Here is a 23,604-nt window from a genome sequence, read left to right as displayed (position 1 = left end):
CTTGTCCATCCCCAAAGTCCATTCTTTATACTCCATCAGGACCTCCTTGCTCTGCTTCCCCCGACGCTCCATTGCACTCCCCCAGTGTTTTGCCTCAGTGTGGTGGAGTCATCTCAGTCGCACATCCCCCACTGTGTCTCAGGTGCTGTCCTGTGTAGGGCCATGGGTCAGTGCAGGATGTCACATCTTGCCGTGGGGCCTGCTGTATGGTCCTCTCTGTACAATGGGCCCTTTGAGCTGGGCTATCGTCCTCTGAGCTTGGTGGGCCCAGGTGTGCTCCGCTCCGTTCTTCCTCCTTCTTTGCTTTAGCTTCCTTCTGGGTGTGGTGTGGTAGGGTAGTTCCTTTCCCACACCAGACGATCAATTTTCATTTTCTGAGGTATTCCCTTCGATTGTGGGGGTCAGACTAATTCTGGTTGGGGTTGGCGTGTGGTCCAGTCTCTTTGTATATTCCTCTGCACTTTACGTTGCCCTCCTGGTTTGGCGTGTCATGGTGGGGTCCATATGCTTGTTCCAGTTCTGTGGGGATACAACCAATACTCTCCCCCAGGTGAGTTAGTACCTTGTTCCCCCCATGCAATCCACTCGGTTTCTCCCCACCCCGCTTCTCCCTCCATCTGCCCCACTTCCTCTTCTTTATGCTGGGCTCTCATGTACCTCCCTAGGTGTGGCCTGCCCTCCCTCCAACTATATATGCTTCCACCTATTTATTGCGAGATAGATGTTTATTCTTCTATTCCCGGCATGCTGATTGTACTTACCTCAGGGGACTCATGTTATACCTGTCCTTTTGAGTCTGGCTTACCTCGCTTAACATAATTCCTTCCAGCTCTTCCTACGAAACAACGTGTTTCATGTGCTCGTCCGTGCGTTTCAGTGCTGCATAGTACTCCAATGTGTGTATATGCCAAAGTTTACAAATCACCCATCTATCGATGGAAACTTAGACTGTTTCCAAGTCTTTGCGATTGTGAATTGTGCTGTAATAAATATTGGAGCGCATATGAGTGGTAGTGTTTTATTTGCTGCTTCCACCGGGTATATGCCCAGTAGAGGGATGGCTGGGTCATATGGTAGATCAATTTCCATTTTCTTTAAGTATTGCCAGATTGCTTTCCACAGTGGCTGTACAAATCTACTTGACCACCAGCAGTAAAGGAGGGTTCCTACTTCACCACAGCCCCTCCAACACTTGTTGCTCTCTGGTTTGCTGATTTGGACTAGCCTCAGGGGTGTTAGGTGATATCTCATGGTTGTTTTGATTTGCATTTCTCTGATGACTAAGGACCTGGAACACTTTCTCATATGCTTATTGACCATATAGGTTTCCTCCCTAGTGAAAGTTCTTTTTTTTAAATCATTTTATTGGGGGCTCATACAATTCTTATCACAATCCGTACATACATCCATTGTGTCAAGAACATATGTATATTTGTTGCCATCATCATTCTCAAGTGAAAGTTCTTTTCTGTTCTTTTGTCCACTTCCTTAGGGGGTTAACTGTTTTCCTCTTTTTGCAGGTCATGATGGTATTGTAGATTTCAGTAATGAGCCCTTTTCTGATGTGTCATTACTATAAATCCTCTCCCAGTCTGTGGGTTGTCTTGTCACCCTCTTGGTGAAGTCTTTGGAGGTACACAGGTGCTTTATTCTTATTAAATCCCATTTGTCGATTTCCAGTTCACCTGTGTGTGTACCCTTCCCTATTGCACTGAGCCTATGAGCTTGGTTAGTCCCAGTTTGATGGTCTTGATGGTTTGAGGCTTAACTTCTAGGTCTGTGATGCACCTTGAGTTTATTCTTGTGCATGGGTTGAGGCAAACGTCTTTTTTCATCTTTCTACATTTGGATATCCATTGTTTCCAGCACCACTTGTTAAAAAGGGCTTCCACTTCCCACTTGATGGTTTTGGGACCCTTGTCGAAGATCAGTTGTCTATATGCTGATGGTTTTACTCTTGGGCTTTCTATTCTTTTCCACTGGTCTGAGTGTCTGTCGTGCCAGTACTACGCTGTTTTGACCACTGTAGTTGTGTAATAGGCATTAAAATCGGGTAAGCGAGTCCTCCAACTGTGTCCTTCTTGAGGAGTTCTCTGCTAATTCTGGGTTTCTTCCCTCTCCGTATGAAATTGGTGGTCAGTTTTTCCACCTCTTTGAAGAAGGTTGATGGTATTTGAATTGGTGTAGCATTGAACTTGTAAAGTGCTTTAGATAGGACTGTCATCTTTACTATGTTGAGCCTTCCATTAAATTGTAATTCTTAACAGGAGTACAAAGCCTCTCATTTTTGTCCCATGGAGTTGCACTGGTGGTCTCAAACTGCTGGTTTTGCTGTCAGGGTTCCTAGAATTCAGTTATCTATATTAGCTATATGTATGTACTTTATAAATATAATCTTCTTAACCATAGAGTAGAGTTTAGGATTAATTTTTCTAAATTGTACATTATTCAAAAGGAATATTTATTTCCTGGACATTTTGTAAGGAACCCGGCTTGCACATTGACTGAATACTTGACTAAAATGTTGGCAGTTTGAACCTACCAGCCATTCCTCAGGAGAAAGATGTGGTAGTTTACTTCTCTTAATTCTGTGGCCTTGGAAATCATATGGGCCAGTTCTACTCTGTCCTATAGGATTGCCTTGAGTTAAAATTGACTTGATGGCAACTGTGTTAGTCTGGGTTGACTAGAGAAACAAATTCATAGCCACTCGTGTATAAAAGAGAACTTTATATCAAAGGGAAAATTGTACATTAAGAAAACATCCCATCCCAGCTCAATCAGGTCAAGTTCATAAATCTGACATTAGCCCATATGTCCATTATCAGTCTATAAATTCTTCAGATTCACGCTGCACATGGAATGCCACTGAATGTAGGAAGAAAGATCACAGGCCCGTGGGTTGAAAGTCTTGTTGATCCAGTGGTGGCAGAAGCCTCTCAGTGCTGGTGCGGGCTTCCCATGGCTCCTTCAGCTCCAAGGCTTTTGCTTAGCTCCATGTGTCTTGTCAGCAGGATTGTCTCACAGGGAGTATGTCTCTGTCCCACCTCCAGCGAACTATTTATCTCCTTAACTCCTCCAACCTGATTGACAGGCTAAACTCCACCTTTTCACTCTTAATAGTCTCAGATTGACAACAGATTGTGTAACTACCCCAGCTACTTTTTTTTAAATAACATTTTGTGGAATTCCATACATCTCGTATGGCTTCTTAATTTTTTTAAAAATTAAGAAAAATATTAAAATGACCAAATAAATAATAGTTCAATACTAGATAATTATTTAAACAAGGAATGCTTAAGTTATTATATTTGTTAAGGTATTATCAACCAGAATTAATCCTGTGTTAATAATAGTTGAATACTAGATGATTATTAAACAAGGAATGCTTAATTTATTAAATTTGTTGTTAAGGCATTATCAACCAGAATTAATCCTATGTGTTTAAAAAATACTTAAGAATTGTTTCTTGACCCCAGTAAACTTTTGTTTTATGGTAGTATTAATATTGCACACTGGTTCAATATTGTTGAGTCATTTGGATTATTTCATTGGTTATTTTTTGTACTAAATTATGCATTGTTGATGTAGATAACTTTGAACAAAGTGAATTTAGTTATTTCTGTATCTCTTTGCAGGAAATGCTGAGACTCTCAAACATGAACCAAAACGGAATAATATTGATACACATGCTAGACTAAGAGAATTCTGGATGCGCTACTACTCTGCTCATTATATGACGTTAGTGGTTCAGTCTAAAGGTAAATCAGTAGTGGCCCTTGGAATTAAAGCAAATGCGACTTGGGACATTTTCGCTGTGTCACAAAAGGTTGCTGTGAGCCAGAATGAAATCAATAACACTAAACAGCATTTGCCCTTACCTAGCTCCTTCATGCAGAGCCTCCTCTAACCCCAGACATTGTCTCTTGTCTTCTTCCCAGCAGTATTTCTACTGTCTGGAACTGTCCCTGGCACATCTGACTCCTCTTCTTTACCGAAGGCCTAGTAAAATAGCATGAGTAATTGCTGTAATCATGGCGATGACGACAGTATCTTAAATGTAAATGATAAATGCTACCACTCTTTGCCCTCTTTTATCATTCTCTTCATTGTCGTGCCGACTTTTTTTCTAGAAAGGAGTCATAACTTTCTTTTAACATTTCAACTTCTTGAAATTCAGTTGATTGCTAAACTATTCCTTTTTACATACCCTCTTTATAGTTTGCACTTAAAAAGGAACAATCCTCTTATCCTAATGTGATTCTCAGTTTTCTAAATGTTTGCCTGTACATTGTCAAAATTGAGATAAAAACTGAATTGACAAATATATAAAACATGTTTACATTTAGGATCAAAATGAGTCCAAAATTGACTTGAATATTAAGTTGTAGATATGCAAGGTAGATTACTGTGTTCAAATGTTGGATGCATATTTAGATCCCTTCTGCAATATTTGTTAAAATGAGAAGTATATATTCTTTATGTAATGTTAATTTATAATTATGTTTCTGAATAATTTTAGCCACATGTATTTCTGTTCAAGTAGGTATTTTATTTCTTTTGCAGTTTCTTCCTCTGTGATGACAAGTGCAAGATATTATTAGCGTTTCTTACATAATCCCTAATTTCTAAGAAATTATGTAATTTCTTACATAATTCATGTTTTATTTTTGATAAAAGAACTTTGTATAATCTGGATAGAATAGAATTTGGAGTTTTAACATTTATTGTGCCATTTAAGTCAAATACCTATATATAAATAGTATAGCTTTATATGTAGTATAATTTGCATCTTATACAATGGCTCTTCTTTATTGAGAATTAATAAAATTCATGTGCCTGGTAGAACTTCCAGAAATATTAATGAGTCTCTGGGATGAGCGGTTTGTTTTCCTTTTGGTTCATGTTTCACCACACATTGCAAAATAGTTTCTTAGATAGTACAAGAAACGTATCAAAAGGAGGTAGAGTCATGTACATAAAAACATTTTTTGGAGAAAGACATCAACAAATGCAAATGTGAAATTGCTGCTGAGAGACATGTGAAGAGGAGCAGTCAGTCTCGCGTTAGTCAGAAGTAGCCTTCCTTGAGGGAGTTTTAGAATAGGTGCAGGAGTATGGTGACATATTCTTTCTATTGGTTAACCCTTCAATTTAATGCTAAAAAGCTTTTTATAATATGTTGCTTTTTGTTGTTACCTGTGTGCTTTTTCTGACTATGCTAGTCAAGTGTTACTTGTCTTAAAATTTCTTACCTGCTTATAGCTTTTCTTGTTACTCATTACTGATTACGAAATGGCAAAAAATTCCCAAGTTAAAGTACCCCTTTGCTTTGTAGCTGAAGGTCTGTGAAAAAGCTAATGTTTTACGTACTTTGAATAATGATATATTTCCCTGTCTTCCTATCCCAAGAAACTCTGGATACTTTGGAAAAATGGGTGACTGAAATCTTCTCTGAAATACCCAACAAGTAAGACATTTATGTTTATAAAGTTCACACCTTTACAGCTAAGTGTGTGTCTTAGATAAACCCTAAAGGTATTTGCCTTGTTTAGTCTTTTAAATGGGTAATAACATTAGTACCTAAAGATCACATGACTTTTGAGTGAGATAACTAAGTCGCGAACTTGGATATCCTAGATTTAGTGATGTTCTTTAATAGTTTCTGTAATTCAAAAATAATATACTTTTAAACTTATAGTTAACATTTTGTCTTAATAAAATAACATATTTTATTAAGTCAGTTGTTGGGAACTTTTAACACTTTTCTCCTTCAAAGCATTAATCTTATAGGTGAAGGCTGATTTTCCATACTTTGTGGAATAGTACATTTTAGGTATACCAAATTACCTTTCATTAGAAATCATTTCTAATGAAAACTATTAAATAAAGAATAGCAAGTGATCTAAAATTGATGGCAAGGATGGCTTAGGATGCCTGGAGGTACTTGCTCAAGTGCATTGTAGCTGTGAGCAATTAATGAAAGCTGAATGAAGGTTGAGCATGTTAGTGGGACAAGAGGAAAGTAAAAGGAAATAGAGGAAAGAACTAGGAGGCAAAGGACATTTATAGAGGTATAAATCCAGGCACGTACATATGTAAACATATATCATTATAAACATATATATATAATGATAGGGACATAAATCTGTAAATATATGTTAAATATTAAGGTAGCAGATAGACCTTGGGTTTCTATTCAAGTACACCCTCAACACACGAACACTTTGTTCTAATAACCTGCCATTGTGTGATGCTTACATTCCTGACACGATTGCTGAAGACAAAATGGGTGCATAAGCAAATGTAACTGAGAAAGCTGATGGTGTTTAGCTATCAAACAATATAGATCTAGAGTGTTAAAGGTTTGAAGATAAACAAACAGCCATCAAGCTTGGAAGCAACAAAGTCCACATGGAGGAAGCACACCAGCCTGTGTGCTCATGAGAACTCGATGGGATCATTAATCAGAAGACCCAGAACAGTCATGTCTATGAAAACAATGGGGGGGAGGGGTTTGAGGTGGGCAGAGTTGAGATCCAAAGCCTATCTGTAGACAATTGGACATCCCCTCACAGAAGGGTTACAAGGAAGGGACGAGCCAGCCAGGGTAAAGTATAATACCAATGGAACATACAACATTCTTCTAGTTCCTTCATGCTTCCTCCTTGTGTTAGTCTGGGTAGACTAGAGAAACACATTCATGGACACTCATATTTGTATAAGAAAGAGCTTTATGGGGGAACCGATTACAAGGTTCTACATATAACCTCACTGGGGGATGGACAACCGAAAAGTGGATGAAGGGAGACATTGAAAAGTGCAAGATATGACAAAATAATAATTTGTAAATTATCAAGGGTTCATGAGGGAGTGGGGAGCAGGGAGGGAGAGGAAAAATGAGCTGATGCCAGGGCCTTGGGTGGAGAGCGGATGTTTTGAGAATGATGAGGGCAATGAATGTACAAATGTGCTTTACACAACTGATATAAGTATGGATTGTGATAAGGGTTGTATGAGCCCCTAATAAAACAAACCAAACAAAACTTAGAAAAAAGAGCTTTATATACAAGAATTGAATATTAAGAAAACATCAAGTCCATAAGTCTGATAATAGCCCATATGCAGTACCAATCTATGAAGTCACATGCACTGCCACCAAATGCAGGAATATCACAGGCCAGTAGGTTGGAGGTCTTGTGGATACAGTGGCATTGTAATTATCTCAGCACTGGCAGGGGTCTCCAAGTGCTTCCTTCAGCTCTGAAAGTCTGCCTCAGGGTACCTTCTCTTCAGAAATGTCTCACAGGGAGTGATCCTAGAGAGAGAGTGTCTCCTGCCTCCAAGGAAGAAATAAAGGAGTTCCCAGAATCCTCAGGAGAAGACCATGCCCACACAGAGGCCTCATTGGCTATGACCCTATTGACAGATTAGACTCTACCCCTTACACTCTTAATCCTCATATTGACACCAGATTATGTAACTAACACTTCCCCCCTCTATCATGATCCCAGTTCTGTCTTACAAATTGGCTAGACCAGAGCATGCATACTGGTACAGATAAGAGCTCTTAACACACAGAATCCAGGACAGATAAACACCTCAGGAACAATAATGGGAGTAATGATACCCATGAGGGTAGGGGGATCATGGGGGGAGAAAGGGGAAACTGCCCCTTCCCAAAAGGATTAACAACAGAAATGTGGTTGTAGGGAGAGAGTGGGATGAAAATAATATGTTATAAATTATTATGGGTTCGTGAGGGAGGGAGGGAAAAATGAGCTGATATCAAGGGGTTCAAGAAGAATGAAAATGGTTTGAAAAGAATGATGGCAACATATGTACAAATGTGCATGTATGGATTGTTATAAGAGCTGTGAGAGCCCCCAATAAAATGATTTTAAAAAAATACTATTAAGTGTTTTTCTTAATTGATCATTTTATTGGGGAGTCTTACAGATATTATAACAATCCATAAATCAATTATATAATGTGAACTTGTACAGATGCTGTGATCATCATTTTCTAAACATTTTTCTCCTTGAGCCTCTTGATATCAGCTCCTCTTTATTCCCTCCTATACTATTAAGTATTTCTTTGTTAACTTCAAATTATTAATCAAAATCATACTGCTACATCTTTGTTAACAAAGTACACACAACTTTTCATCATGAAAAACTTTCTTCTCACCCTTAGCAGTTTGTGTTTTAGTAAAATAAATAAGTTACCTCTGTGAGTTTTACTAGTTCTTTATTGTAAGATATATTTTATTTCAAATTAAAGGAAAAAAAAGTTAGAGTAATTTATAATAACACTTGATTGGTTGTTATTTTCTTGGTTTTATGTGAGTTCATACTAATATTTGGCAGACGTTTTTATGTATAGAAAAGTAAAGAAAACTTTGCCAATGTGTGCTATTTTTTTTACTAGAAAGTGAATATGACTCATGGAAATTTGAAATGTCAGATTAGAATGTTTTACTGTGAAATTTTACTAATAAAACTATAGAGGTACATTTAATAGCAGGCTTCATTAGACTCTTGTAATCCCTGATGAGCATTTAAATTTTTTCTCCAATATTGTTTACTATATTTAATACTAATTTGTATTTTTTTTCCCAGATAATAATTTGTGTTTTTTATGTGGAAGAAATTTTAAAGTTATAATATCTGTCAATCAGATTGGAAGTGCTTTTAGAGAGAGATCAAATCTTTTAGATAGCAGAGGACCCAAGATAACGCTTTATGTTTCATATTGTGCTTTATACCTTATAACTATTTATTGAATACATTTTTCCCTTCCAGAGTATGTTTTCTTTGGGAAATAACTGGAAGGAAAACTATAGTTGAAAGGGGCTTATAAATGCAGTAAATCTTGAGTAGGTCACATCAATCCATATCTTCGTTATGTTTTAAAGCCACTTGAGTTATTGAGACTGAAGTTAAAAATAGGTGTGGAGTAAGGATTTGAGGAATTTGCTGCCTGGAATACTTTCAAGCTGTATATCTATAGAATAGATTTTAAATACCTGTTGGCTAGATATCCCTAAAGATAATGTTTATAAAGGTGTTTGTTAATTGTAATCTATTTGCTTTTTGTTTGTTTTTTTTCCAGTGGGTTATCCAAACCAAACTTTGGCCATTTAATGGATCCATTTGACACACCAGCATTTAACAAACTTTATAGAGGTTCGTTTAAAAAAAATCCCCAAAGCCTTAAAATTGTTTGAAATAACTTTATTACAGTCTGAGGCTGCTTCAATTATGGCACTTTTTGGTCTCTCCCTCAATTGCCTAGCTGTTCACCTCTTCCTGTTGCCTGTCACTTTCTTCCTTTGATCAAGGACTGTTTTGTCACATCAGTCCTAGTCCATTCTTTCTAGGCTTCTTCCCAGAGACAACCTTATCCTGGATTGTACAACTTTGGATTTCATACTTATATAATCAAAGAATAATTGCACAGGGAAGAATCTTAGAGATAATTTAGCCCAACGCCTTTAAGGAACAGATTCAGAAACATTTCATTGTAAGGGATTTCCTTAAAGTAATTTAAGCCCCTACAGTAAGATGGTTGTAGGGCAGGATTTAGACTGGGTCTCCAGACTCTTTCTTGGTGCCAGCTTCTTTCTTGCAACAAGATATCCACTCTTAACAGCATTATATACTCTCATAGTTCTTTAATCCTTGCTTCTACTCACCTAAAAGAATTTTATAAAAATTGCATCATTCAAATTGGGAAATTGGCAACTTGAAATACATAATAAGTGCATTGTATGTATATCTTCTGTGTAATGGTGGACAAAATAAATTAGAAGAAGGTAATGGAAACATTCTGCAATACAGTAAAAGTAATAGAGGAATACTTATATCTATTTTCTTGAAAATATTTTTTAGTGGTTCCAATCAGAAAAATTCATGCTCTGACAATCACATGGGCACTTCCCCCTCAACAACAACATTATAGGTAAGTATTCAAGGACATGTTTATTACTTCAGTAGTTTTCTTAAAGCATGCTAAATATTTTAAATTGGGGGTTCTAAGTTTATAGATGTAGGTAATTTGATTAATTAGGACTTAACTATTGTTGGAGCTTTTATATATTTTAATTTTTATAGCAGAAGTTCATTATTTAAAACTAGTTGCCTTTTTCACATTGAAATAAAGTATCGTATTGTCAATACTAATGTTGCAAGTTATTTTCTTTAGTATTGGCAGTACAAAAACATAATATTAACTAATGCTTTATTAGGGTTGCTATGTATGGGTCAGAGCCAACTCAATGGTACCTAACAACTCCGATTTGACAGTGGCAACCATTTGATTTAATCTTATCAACAGTAAAATTGAGTAGTTTTGAGGCTGCCAAACAATTGGAATATATATCCCAAGAACTTTTTTAAGTTAGGGTAGGTTTATAAAAATTAGGAAAATGTTTTAATTTATCTATTAAAAGAGGACTTCAAACATTCTTAGAGACCGAATTCTAAATGGTGTTTTTTCTATAAACTTTTTAAAGATGATTTTCTCATGAGAAAAATGTTAATAACTTGAATACACTAATAAAAATCTGTAACAATTTATGAAACTACTACCAGTAACAACTTAAGGACACATGTACAAAGAAAGAGTACTATGTATTACTTGAGCCCAGAAAAAAACTTTGTTACTTGTATGTTGGAATATTCAATCAAGCTGAAAAAAGATGAAAAAAAAATCATGATTCTTCTCTCCAAAGATGCTTAACATTTTTGTGTGTTTCTAATCAGACTAACTTTTAAAAAAATGAAACGATAATTTTGTTGTTGTTTTCTTTTCAAGTGAAGCTATTATGGATTGTTGTTTTGTTTGGGATTTTTTTGTTTGTTTAACATGACTTTTATCGTGAAGCCATTTTGAATCCCCAATTGTGTGAATTTCTAATAGATTTTGGGGGATTCACCCTCCCCCACAAAGAAACACAGTGTTCATCCCTCCAAAGTTATTTTGTGTAGTAAAATTAGTTTCCTTCAGATATAATCATTGTATGTCTAGGTTCATTCATCATATTCTTTGTTCTTTTACACTAGTCTTGGTACATATATAACTAACACTTCTATTTTAGCAATTTTATGTAAGCTTTTGGAATCACTTCAAATAATTGAAATCATAATATTATATCTTGACTTTCAAGTATTTATCGAATTTAATTCTCTAACCTAATTTTGAAATTTAAGAATGCTTAGATTAAAAACTTTAGTTTTTGAGACACTTCTATTTTAATAAGCATGCATTTCCAAAATTATAGTGGAAGCCAATGGGAAAAGACATTTGGAATAATATATGTACAGCTACTCAGAACCATTATAGAACATAAAATAAAGCATTTTCATAAAAACTATACGAGTAGGTAGGCAAGAGAAGAAAAAGATTAAATTTCCTATTCCACATCTTTCATTTATTTAAAGGAAAATAAACTAAAACTAGAATCTAGGTTTTCTGACTCAGCACAGACATTTTACATGACCATAGAATAGAGCCTACAGTACTAGAAGTCTTTGCAGACAAATGGAATCATTTTTCAGATGAAGGAAGTTAAAGTTTACCACTTTTTCTAATTTTAGCTTGCTGATAAATTATTAAACTTTTGTTTAAATGGATTTGTGTGTAAATTTATTTTATTCTCAAATATATTTTATTAAGGAGAACATTTTTATGGTGCATTTTTACCTTAATTTTTTATTTCTGACCTTAACATTTTTTTTTAAGGGTGAAACCACTTCATTATATCTCTTGGCTGGTTGGGCATGAAGGCAAAGGCAGCATTCTTTCTTATCTTAGAAAAAAGTAAGTTTTCAATTAACAAGTACTTTTTGTTTAGACTCCTCAGAAAATATTAAACAATATTATTATATGTAAGTCATTCTATTCTCTTTTTATTATATGATAAGAAGCCTAGAATAAAATTTAATGCTTAATTCAGTCACTTTAATAGCCTAGACTAGCTGATGGTGCCTTACTATCAAAAGATATAGCATCTGGGGTCTTAAAGGCTTGAAGGTAAACCTGCAGCCATCTAGCTTAGAAGCAACAAAGCCCACAGGGAAGAAGCACACCAGCCTATGTGATCACGAGGTATTGAAGGGATCAGGCATCAGGCATCAAAGAACAAAAATATCATATCATTGTATGTTCACTTCCTTCATACAATGGATTGCTGTAGAAAAATAGGCGCATGGGCAAATGTGGTGAAAAAAAGCTGATCATGCCTGGTGATCAAAAGGTACAGCTTGTCTTAAAGGCAAACAAGCGGCCATCTAGCTGAGAAGCAACAAAGTATACATGGAAGAAGCACACGAGCCTGTGCGATCATGAGTTGTCGAAGGGATATCAACATCAAAAAACAAAAAATCATATCATGTGACTGAGGGGGAGTACGGAGTGGAGACCCAAAGCCCATCTGTAGGCAACTGGACATCCCCTTACAGAAGGGTTGCGGGGATAAGACGAGCCAGTCAGGGTGCCGTGTAGGAATGATGAAACCTACAACATGTCTTAAGAAAGTTCCTAAATGCTTCCTCACCCCCCCACTGCCATGAACCCAATTCTACCTTACAAATCTGGCTAGACCAGAGGATGTACACTGGTACAGATAGGAACTGGAAACACAGGGAATCCAGGACAGGTGATCCCTTCAGGACCTTACTGAACAGATCATTCGTGAAACTGCAAACAGTTTATGCAGACATGCTAGCAGAGTATTTCCTAATGCATATGAGTACCACCCACTTAAGTTGTCTGTAGCGAAATAAGTGAATATAACTTTGGGATTAAGACTAATAGATTCGCTGCTTGATTTTATATGCACGAATTAATTTGAGTATTTAAAGATAGATTAGTAATGTAAATAAATACTTTGAAACATTGATGTATATTAGAACATGTCAAAGAAAACTGAGCGCACATATGTCTTATACAAACTGCACAAAATACTTTGAGTTGTGCCCTATCTTTCTACCTTACTGAACTTCATTCGATTTTTGAATTTCTGTTATATTATCCATTAGTGATAGTCTCAAGGAACTCAGTTGACTGTCTAAATAGGAAAGGTATTTAGATATTTGAAGTATTTTAAAGCTATTCCTTAAAAAGCCTTGTTGTTCTCAATTTTAAACTGAAAGAACTACAGAAAAAATTCAAGCCTAGAGTTGCAATGTTGGAAGATTATGGCGACAATATTGACCGATGCATCAAAAGCAGATAGAAAGAATAAAGAAAATGACTGTACCAAAGAGAGTCTACACTCAACCATTTCACGAGGTAGTATGTGATCAAAACCCAGCAATACTAGAGAAAGACGTTCCAGCTGCATTGAAAGCGTAAGCCAAAAACAGGCCCTAGGAATTGATAGAACAGGATTGTTGAAATGTTTCAACTAGCTGAAACACTGGAAGCATTCACTGATCTATGACAAGAAATTTGGCAGATTTGAACCTGGCTGACTGGAACAGATCCGTATTTGTAACCATTGCAAAGAAAGGTGACGCAACAATATACAAATTCTAGAACAATATCACTGATGCACATATAAGTAAAATTTTGCTGCAGAGCATCCACCCACAGTTGCAGCAGTACATTGACGGAGCTGCTAGAGTTCAGGCAAGCTTGAGAAGATGACTTGTAACAAGGGATAGCATTGCTGTTGTCAGAAGGATGTTTGCTGATACCAGACAATATCATAAAGATGTTTACTTGTGTTTTATTAACTCTGCGAAGGCATTTAACTGTGTGGAACATAACAAACTATGGATAACTTTGAGAAAAATGGGAGTTCCAGAGCACTCCATTCCTGTGCCATGTGGAACCTGTACACGAATCAAAGTAATGCTGCATGATTATAATCCTGATAGGTGTGCATCAGGATTGTATCCTCTCACCATACTTAATCAATTTGTATGCTGAGCAAATCATCAGAGCAGCTTCATTACATGGAGAAAAATGTGGCATTAGGCACAATCTGCAATATGTAGATGTGTTCAGAAAAGGATTCTAAAATGCCTCCCAGCGATATTATTAGTATTTTTTGCTATTCATTTGTTAACAAGAATTACTATGGCTTCATAAAACTGGTAATGTTTTACTTTGTCATAATGAGTATTAGTGTTTCCATTAAACAAATAGGAATTTCTGCTGGCTTTTGTATTTACTACAGTTCCTTGGGAAGCTTTGTGTGTTTTTCTATTTGTCCATTTAAACTTACTGTCAAAAAGATTTTTACATCAAAGGCTTTGGGTTCTAGATTTTATATAGACAGCTTATCCATTTTCTAATTTGAAGAGTTTGTAGATTTATCAATCCCAATATATTAACCAGATTATTTTTTTCTTTCTGTAGGTGCTGGGCTCTTGCACTTTTTGGTGGAAATGGTGAGACGGGATTTGAGCAAAATTCTACATATTCAGTGTTCAGCATTTCTATAACATTGACTGATGAAGGTTATGAACACTTCTATGAGGTAAATAAGTAAAATGGAGGGTTTAAAAAATTTATAGGTGTCACACTATAGAAAATTAACCAGATGTTTTGTTTTTAGGTTGCTCATACTGTCTTCCAGTATTTAAAAATGCTACAGACGCTAGGCCCAGACAAAAGGTAATAAATACTCTTAAAATGAAGCCAGGAAGTACTTTTTAATTTTAAGACTGTCAGTAGCCATGCACTTATCCAGCCTTGATGGTTTTCAGGCAGTTTTATTTACCAGCTCTATATCCTTACCTTTCGACATGTGAGTGTGCACTAAAGATTTTGTTTACTTGGTTCGTTCTTATATTTTCATACCTCTCGCTGATGATTCTAGGGAAAAACTTCAATATGTCTGCCATTTATAATTTTACTTCTCTCACAGAATTTTTGAAGAGATTCAGAAAATTGAGGATAATGAATTTCATTACCAAGAACAGGTACTGAAAATCAAGTTCTTATCAAATGTATAACTGGTATGGATGGACTTTGTTTCTCTCCTTTTGAAGTTTCACTGGAGTTTTAATTCTGCTTCTCTTGTCATGTTATTTTCAAGCCAACCATAAGGCTTTTTGAAAGTGTTAACTCTTGTGTTTTGAGTATTTATATTGCATATCCGTAAGAGGACTAAGCATATAAACATAGATCATATTGTGTGACAATCATCTGCTCATCCCTGCATTAAATATTTATGAAGACTGACTATGGTATTTGATATTTGGGGAATTAAAATATTTTAAAGATATTCCACAAGGTTATTTATTACCATATGTAGTGTTAGAAACAGTGTATTTTGGGATTTGAGGAAAGAAGATAATTTTCCCTGAAGTCTAGCAGTAGGCCTAATCATTATCACTATTTTGAAATAGCACTGAATATAAATGATGTTTTAAGATAACTGCTACAAATACATTATGATACAAAAATATTTTTGATTCTATTGGCAATAAAGTCACAGATACAACTAATACGATGGTTTATTGCTTATATTCATAAACAAAAGAATAAGTAAATAAGAGGTCACTGAAAATAAAAAATGTAATTTCTTCCCAATAAATTCAATGACCCCTTGAATTTGTCCACTGACAACTTTATGTGGCTGTGTATAGTCTCTCGATTATGAACTCCTGGTTTATAACCAGTTTATAAAGCATATTCACATATCTATGGCTCATCACGGGCGACCATTCCCTGAATACATATTACTACATGAAAACAAGGTCAAAACTAAGCTTCCAGTTGCCGTTCACTCCTGTGCTGTCTCCTCTGTTGGATGAGTCTCTCCAGTTCCTTCTTGGTAAGACATTTCAAGGTCTCTTTATTGACTTCACCTCATTAGTAGTTTTTAATTCCCAACTCCCCTGCAAGTCTACAGTATCCCTTACTACGGACCTTCATTGAAAAGAATGAGCGCAAAACTTCATAAGCTAAGCCTATTACTAGAAAGTTAGAACAAATTAGGAGAATCTTTCTCTGCATGAAACATTAAATTCACTACAGTAGCTTAACATTTCTATTTTATAATTTCTGTGTGAAGCAATTTAAGAATTTCTCCAGACTTTTTTCTGGCATTCAGCAATAAAGGCAAATAGGAATGTGTTATTCAAACTATTCTATAGTATTAATTCTCAATTAAGAAATTTTAAAGTTGTATTTCCCACAGGAACTTGGCTTCTCTTCCAGCTGCATGTAGTAGTAATAAGCTATTTGAACCTAGAGAATGATGAGAAAGTTATTTAGTACTTTTCAGTAGGCAGAGAAGCAGGAATAATAATGTAGTAATTAGTAATACAAGGCATTGAGAATTTGTAATGAACACAAAAAATTAGAAATTAAACAAGTATTAGAAAAGTTGTAAAGAAATTAGAACCCTCACACATTACTTGAAAGAATATAAACTGGCACAGCATCTTTGGAAACTGGCAATTCTTCAGACTCACAACTTCCATTTCTAGTTATGTCAATAAGAGGATTGACAGCATACTCTTATGTCTACCCAAAATCTTGATGTAAGTGTCCCTAACATTATTATTCATAATTTGCACTATGATTATTCATAGTAGGTAAAAGTGGCAGCAACATAGTATCATTAATTAATGGGTCATTCTGCTACAACATGGATTAACCATGATAACATGCTAAGTGAAAGAAGCAAGGCATAAAAGGCCACAGATTATATAATTCCATTTATGTGAAATGTCCAGAACAGGAAAATGTATAGAGATATAAAATAGATTAGTGGTTACCAGTGGGTGAGTGAAGGGGAGAATAGGAATGACTTTTTATGGGTACAGAGTTTTTTTGGGTTGATGAAAATTCTGAAAGTATTGTTAAATTGGTGCAAATACATAATTTTGAATGTAAGTCAATTTTAGTATTTTAATTTTTTCTCAAAGGATTGTATTGAACCACACCACCCACACACAATATGTCTTCTCCATTGCCTTGGCACTACATATCTGTTTTTGGTGAGGGTTTTTAGTGTTTTCTTATAGGAAATACTTTGATCTCAGTTTTATAGCATATTGATTAGAGCAGTTAATGTAGAATGAAATGACTACTGAAAATAATTGGTCAAAGAAATTAGAACAGGATAGGAGTCATTTTAGAAAGTACTAACACATTAATTACTAGTTAACTTGTTGATTCAGAAATGTTTACTGAAATAGAGCAGAAAACCTATCACCAGCAAAACCCAAAAAGTAGCAGTAAATCTTATCTTTCCTTACTTTTTTCATTACTCTGTTATTTGGTGATAAGTAGATCTGGTGGCCTTGTCAGGTAAGGATTGGACTGCGAATCACAAGTTGGGTTGTTCAAACTTACTAGTTGCTTCACAGGAGAAAGATTTACAGACTGCATAGGCTTGCTATGAGTTGGAATTGGCTCAATGGCAATGGAGGTTTAGTGGTGGTTGTGTTTTTTTTTAATGTGCTTATATGGTATAGTAGTTAATGTGTACCTATGACCTCTAGTTTACCTCTCATCTCTTCATGAATAGAGTAACTTTGCTATTTTTCTATTAGATGAAAACAACTCACATTGTCTAACTGGGCATTGTGGTGTCATGGAAAGAGCACTTGCTGTTACTTTCAAACCAAGCCAAATCTATTACCATAAAGTTATTTGAACTCATAGTACCCTATAAGACAGAGGAGAACTCCACAGTGTTCCAAGGCTGTCACTCTTCACAGAAGCAGACTGTGTCATCTTTCTCATGTGTGGAGCAGTTGGTGGGTTCAAACTGATGGTCCTTCAGTTAACAGCCCAAAGCTTATCGTAGGCCACCAGGGCTCCCAACTAACTGATTATTTTAGGAGACTAGAATTTTAGTGTTTGTTTAGCACATCACTTCATTCTGCGTGTATGCCTTCACTTGTGAATCATAGAATTAGGTCCTTGATTTCTGAAAGACCTGTCATTTTAAGGTTCTGTGTATCTGGGAACCCAGTCAATACTTGAATTATTACTTTTATGGGGTGAATAATTTCATTTTAAGTCAGAGAACTTATAGTCACTGACTTTTAAATTAAGACAATATGCTCTTTATGACTGTCAAAATACTCAAAATACTCTAAAATACTCTAAAAGATACAGTTATTTGGTTCATGCTTACAAAAGGTTTTTAGGCGATAGGACTAATTTGTTGTTGAAGACCCCGTGTTGGGTACTTCACAGCCCTGTAGGGGCTCTTGGCATGTATTTACACTTGAATATGGTAATTGTTTCATGAAGAGGCTGTGACATATCTGAAACCTAGGGTCTTATAGAATTCAGACTGGGTGTAAGGAGGTTAAACTTAAGTTAATAGCTAATGTTTTTTGTTTAATTCTTTTTTTTTAAATCATTTTATTGGGGGCTCATATAACTCTTATCACAATCCATACATACATCAATTGTGTCAAGCACATCTATACATTCGTTGCCCTGATCATTCTCAAAACATTTGCTCTCCATCCAAATCCCTGGCATCAGCTCCTTATTTTTCCCCCTCCCTCCCTACCCCCCATGAACCCTTGATAACTTTATCAATTATTTTGTCATATCGTACATGGTCTGATGTCTCCCTTCACCCACTTTTCTGTTGTCCATCCCCTAGGGAGGAGGTTATATGTAGATTCTTATAATCGGTTCTCCCTTTCCACTCCACCCTCCTGGTATCACCACTCTCACCACTGGTCCTGAAGGGATCATCCATCCTGGATTCCCTGTGTTTCCAGTTTCTATCTGTACCAGTGTACATCCTCTGGTCTAGCCAGATTTGTAAGGTAAAATTGAGGTCATGATAGTGGGGAGTGAGGAAGCATTTAGGAACTAGAGGAAAGTTGTATGTTTCATCATTGCTACACTGCACCTTGACTGGCTCATCTCCTCCCCAAGACCCTTCTGTAAGGGGATGTCCAGTTGTCTCCAGATGGGTCTTAGGTCCCCAATCTGCACACCCCCTCATTCATAATGATCTGAATTTTTGTTCTTTTGATGTCTGATACCTGATCCCTTCGACATCTCGTGATCACACAGGCTGGTGTACTTTTTCCATGTGGGCTTTGTTTCTTCTGAGCTAGATGGCCAATTGTTTTACCTTTAAGACCCCATCTTTTGATAGCCGGGCACCATCAGCTTTCTTCACCACATTTACTTATGTATCCATTTGTCTTCAGCAATCGTATCGGGGAGGTGAGCACACAATGATATGATTTTTTTGTTCCTTGATACCTGATAACTGATCCCTTCGGCAACTCGTGATCACACAGGCTAGTGTGCTTCTTCCATGTGGGCTTTGTTGCTTCTGAGGTAGATGGCCGCTTGTTTACCTTCATGCCTTAAGACCCCAGACACTGTTTCTTTTGATGGCCGGGCATCATCAGCTTTCTTCACCACATTTGCTTATGCACCTGCTTTGTCTTCAGCGATCGTGTTGGGAAGGTGAGCATCATGGAATGCCAGTTTAATAGAACAAAAGTATTCTTACATTGAGGGAGTACTTGAGTGGAGGCCCTACCTTAATACTAACCAATAAATATATACACATTGATCTATTTCACTATCCTCTGTTTAATTCTTAATATCAGATTCTTAAGCTGTAACTATTGAGGTATTTGGTTATATTTATTTGGAAACGTTCAGGTTTTGTTTAATGCTTTGTAATTTATGTATAATTATAAGGGCCTGTTGTGACATAAGTTTCCCTCTTTATAGACAGATCCAGTTGAGTATGTGGAAAATATTTGTGAAAACATGCAGCTGTACCCAATGCAAGACTTTCTCACTGGAGATCAACTTCTTTTTGAATATCATCCAGATGTAAGTAAATTTCTAAAATTTGCTCTTAGGGATGAGGATGATGAAAAGTATAGGGACGTACCTATGAACTATGAAATGACGAAAACTTGCTTATGCTTAACCAGTTTATTTTGTTTTCATGAGTATAAGAACTATTAATAGTTTTATGGATTAGTTTCCATGATTCTTGCACGATACATTTTAGTATGAAAAGGGGAAAATCAAATTTTCTTTTTGAGTGTTGAAATATCTAAAATAGTTAAAGTAATTCAAAAGAATTTTGCGATTTAGTTGATCATACTCAACAGCATTTTAAATTTACCTTTTAATTTAAGAGGAGATTAAGAATAATCTGAATGTAAAACAATCATATTGAAGATATTTATCAAATAAGAAAGAAAAAAAACCAACTCTGAATTAGAAATAGTTGGTCAGGGTCTTCACTACACTCGAGGAGTAGGTCATATTACTTCATAAGAATGGCTTCAAATAGTTTGTGGAAGATTTTCATTATCATTTAATTCTATTTTTCCATGAACTTTTAAAATATTCCTCATTATGGGCCAAAGACCACCCAAGATAGTTTTACCTTTTAAAGAACTATTTGTCAATGTCTGGGGATAATTTTAGGTAGATGTACCTCAGTGGGTGCTATTAGCCTTTAGTGAGTAAAGGGTGAATATTTTACAATGCAGAAAATAGTCCCCCACAACAAAGAATTATTCAGCTCCAGGTTTTAGTGGTGCTGTGACTGAAAAACCTTGGTGTAAGGTATTCCAAAATGGTTTTATTTTACACTTGATCTTAGCCAAAAGGCCGAGAAGCGATTCAAAATGGTTTTATTTTAAAGTGAGGAAGACACATTATTCCCCCAAATGGTTGTGCCCAGGGCTCTACATTTTTGCTTCCAAACCCACCATTATTTTTTTCTAGATGAAATAATGTTACATGGTCATTGACATCTAAATCTAAGCCATAAAATCCTGAGTTTAGTTCATTTCATAATTAAGAGATTGTTGAAGGAAGGCTTTCAATTTGAGATTTAAATATTTTTTCTAATCTTTAAGTATGAGGTACAAGCAGTATCCAGATTATAAATAAGGTCAATTTGTTTTTCAATCTACAAGTTCAATATTTAAGTTAATCTTTATGATGAATCATTTCATATCTTCATTAGTCAAATGTTTGTCTTACTGGATCATATATAGTGTACCTTTCTATGCATTAAAAATACTTCTAGAGATATAAAACACTAATAATACAATAATAATAATGTTTTGACGTGTGTTAGAAAGTAACAATCATTTATTATTACTATTGATTATATGTTGCCCAAGTATTTTTGGTAACCCAAAAAATTGGTATCAGGTTTAGGCTTGAATTTAGGCAGGGGAACAACCAGACCCATCTCCTTCAGCCTCTTGGTTGTGGTAAAGTGTTGCCTGGCCAAGTAGTTCATAGTGAATTTGGGTCCTTGCCTGCCACCTTGCTTACTACTCATCCACAGGAAGGGTGTTGCCATCCCAGAGCTGGCCTAGAATGACAGCTGTGGGAGAGGTGCCAACCCACTGCCTGCATTACATGTCCTGTGTGCCCATCAGTAGGCCCCCTGCCTCTGAAGTGGGGTAGGGACCAGGTGGGTTCAGAGAGCATCTGCTTATCTGCTGCTGGCTGAGTCTGGAGTTAGGCCACCATTCCACCCCTTCCTTTGCACCACTCCTTGATTTGCACTGAGGAGAGACATAAAGGGTCTAGTTTAGAACTTGGGTTATATGGAAGTCAGAGTTTGTAACCCAGAAATTGCCTGTACATACCCAAGAATTAGTAAAAATACATAAATAATATATAGTGGTTAAGAATGTCTTTTTTAAAAAAAACCAGTATCTAAAACTTAGGTAGAACTATATTCTTGCCACTTCTGTGTTCTGTTCAACTTAATCTTTAAGTTAATTATTTCAACATTTACCTCTGAAGCCAAATGCCATTTTCTATAAAATGAGTATACCTTAGGCTTTTTTATTTTTAGGATTTTATGAAATAACATGTGCTAAATACTGCCTGGTATATAGCAAAGGTTCAGTAAATGACAGTTTTTGCTAATACTGTTGGTATGTAGAATTTGAGTTGAACCCTGTTTGTGTAGCATTATTATGAAATATGAAAACATTGATATATTTATGAAGCTTTGAGAATTTGAACACCTGACTATAGGTACTATGAGATCAAGTTGCTAAGATCTTGGGGTTACGTAACATAATTTGGCTTTACCATTCAGATAGAAATGTGTTGGATTAAAATTGTTTTGTGTTTGGGTCCTCTTCTACCCATATATTAGGTCATTGCCGAAGCCCTTAATCAGCTAGTTCCTCAAAAAGCAAATCTTGTTCTTCTGTCTGGTGCTAATGAGGGAAAATGCGACCTTAAGGAGAAGTGGTTTGGGACTCAGTATAGTATGCAAGGTAAAATAGTTTAACAATTTTCCTACACTTAGATGTGTCGGACTCGCCCGAGAATTTTCACATTGCAATAATTTTTACACCTTAACAAAAGTATAAGTTTTAAAAAATGTATTTTGACATGAAAACTATTTGTATTACTTTGAAGTAACTTGGTTTTTACTCTTTTTATATAACATATAAGGAGTGAAAAGGTTCTGTTTGTTTCCTTGACTTTTTCGTGGCAGAATTTTTAAAACTATTTACTGAGAAAAATGTCTCAAATGTCAGTGTGCATATGTATTTCCTGAAGACCTTATTAAAATAGAATCCAATTCAGTAGGTCTAGCGTGGGCCTTGAGATGCTGCAGTTCTAACAGGCTCCAAGATATTATCAATGCTATAGGCACCACACTTTGAGAGCAAGATTTTATTCAAAAGAATTGGTTTGTGAAGGCCTTTTGATGATTGGATTGTTATTAATTAAGAGATAATTGCATCTTTTACTAGGTCAGTTTTTTGTTCTTAATTCTCCACAGAAATTGAAACCTCTTGGACTGAACTGTGGAGTAGTAATTTTGAATTGAATTCAGAGCTGCATCTTCCAGCTGAAAACAAGTACATAGGTCAGTGAAATAATAATCATTTCATATGAACCATCTGGATACTGAAAAGCACCCACTTACATCATATATTATGTTTTATGAAATGTAAATTCATAAAATTTATATTTGAGCTTGTTAAATTCAATTTTTTTGTTTCGTTTTGTTGTTTACTTTTCCAAATAAGGAAACTTAAAGTTTAGAAAAGCAAAGTGATTGTCCAAGACTATTGAATTGATGAACTGAGGAATCAGGGCTTAAAACCTAATTCAAAGATTCTGCGAAACTCAAATTTTTTTCTTCCCCATCATTGATGATCCCTTCCCATATGCAACTTTCCTTAGGAATTGTAATTATCTTATCAACTTATTCTAGTGTTTCTAAAACTGCTGTTTGTAACCCCATTAAAGGGGTTAAATGTATTAAATAGGATTCTTTAGAGAGATAAAACCAGATTGCTTGTAATTATATATATATTTATAAAGATAGCTAACACAAGCAATGAACTGTTAAATTGTATATAGATAGTTAGATATATAATACAAGAAATGAATAGTTAAATTATAAAGTAGTAAAAATGGCTCAGTGCAACTCACTCCCATGAGAGAGTTGTGAGACACTAGCAGTCTTTCAAGTCTTGAGAGCTTCCAGGTTGTCCTCTGTAGAGAGAGAGAGAGAGAGAGCTAGGCTATCCCAGCACATACAGCAAACAGCAAGGCAGGTCACCAAACCGTCAGCCAGGTCACCAGTTGTAATGGGTTATACAAATAATGTTTAAGGTCAATGTA

The 23,604-nt window shown here is 35.7% G+C and overlaps 1 protein-coding gene and 1 pseudogene across 2 annotated transcripts in view; one reads left to right on the top strand and one right to left on the bottom strand.

The window, feature by feature from the left end:
• Positions 1 to 23,604, top strand: part of NRDC (nardilysin convertase) — an 80,661-nt gene that overhangs the window by 36,238 nt on the left and 20,819 nt on the right. For both annotated transcript variants that reach the window (XM_075555866.1, XM_075555871.1), the window contains 11 exons: positions 3,639 to 3,761; positions 5,413 to 5,470; positions 9,115 to 9,188; positions 9,894 to 9,963; positions 11,746 to 11,823; positions 14,371 to 14,491; positions 14,570 to 14,628; positions 14,882 to 14,936; positions 19,696 to 19,800; positions 22,115 to 22,238; positions 22,754 to 22,840. In XM_075555866.1, coding sequence (XP_075411981.1) covers positions 3,639 to 3,761; positions 5,413 to 5,470; positions 9,115 to 9,188; positions 9,894 to 9,963; positions 11,746 to 11,823; positions 14,371 to 14,491; positions 14,570 to 14,628; positions 14,882 to 14,936; positions 19,696 to 19,800; positions 22,115 to 22,238; positions 22,754 to 22,840 — 954 coding nt within the window. The remainder of the gene's footprint in view (positions 1 to 3,638; positions 3,762 to 5,412; positions 5,471 to 9,114; positions 9,189 to 9,893; positions 9,964 to 11,745; positions 11,824 to 14,370; positions 14,492 to 14,569; positions 14,629 to 14,881; positions 14,937 to 19,695; positions 19,801 to 22,114; positions 22,239 to 22,753; positions 22,841 to 23,604) is intronic.
• Positions 20,443 to 20,607, bottom strand: LOC142438095 (U2 spliceosomal RNA; annotated as a pseudogene).

The sequence above is a fragment of the Tenrec ecaudatus genome, chromosome 1 (assembly GCF_050624435.1).
Source record: "Tenrec ecaudatus isolate mTenEca1 chromosome 1, mTenEca1.hap1, whole genome shotgun sequence".
NCBI lineage: Eukaryota > Metazoa > Chordata > Mammalia > Afrosoricida > Tenrecidae > Tenrec > Tenrec ecaudatus.
The sequence above is the reverse complement of the archived record's forward strand: the minus strand, read 5'-3'. Positions and strand labels throughout refer to the sequence as shown.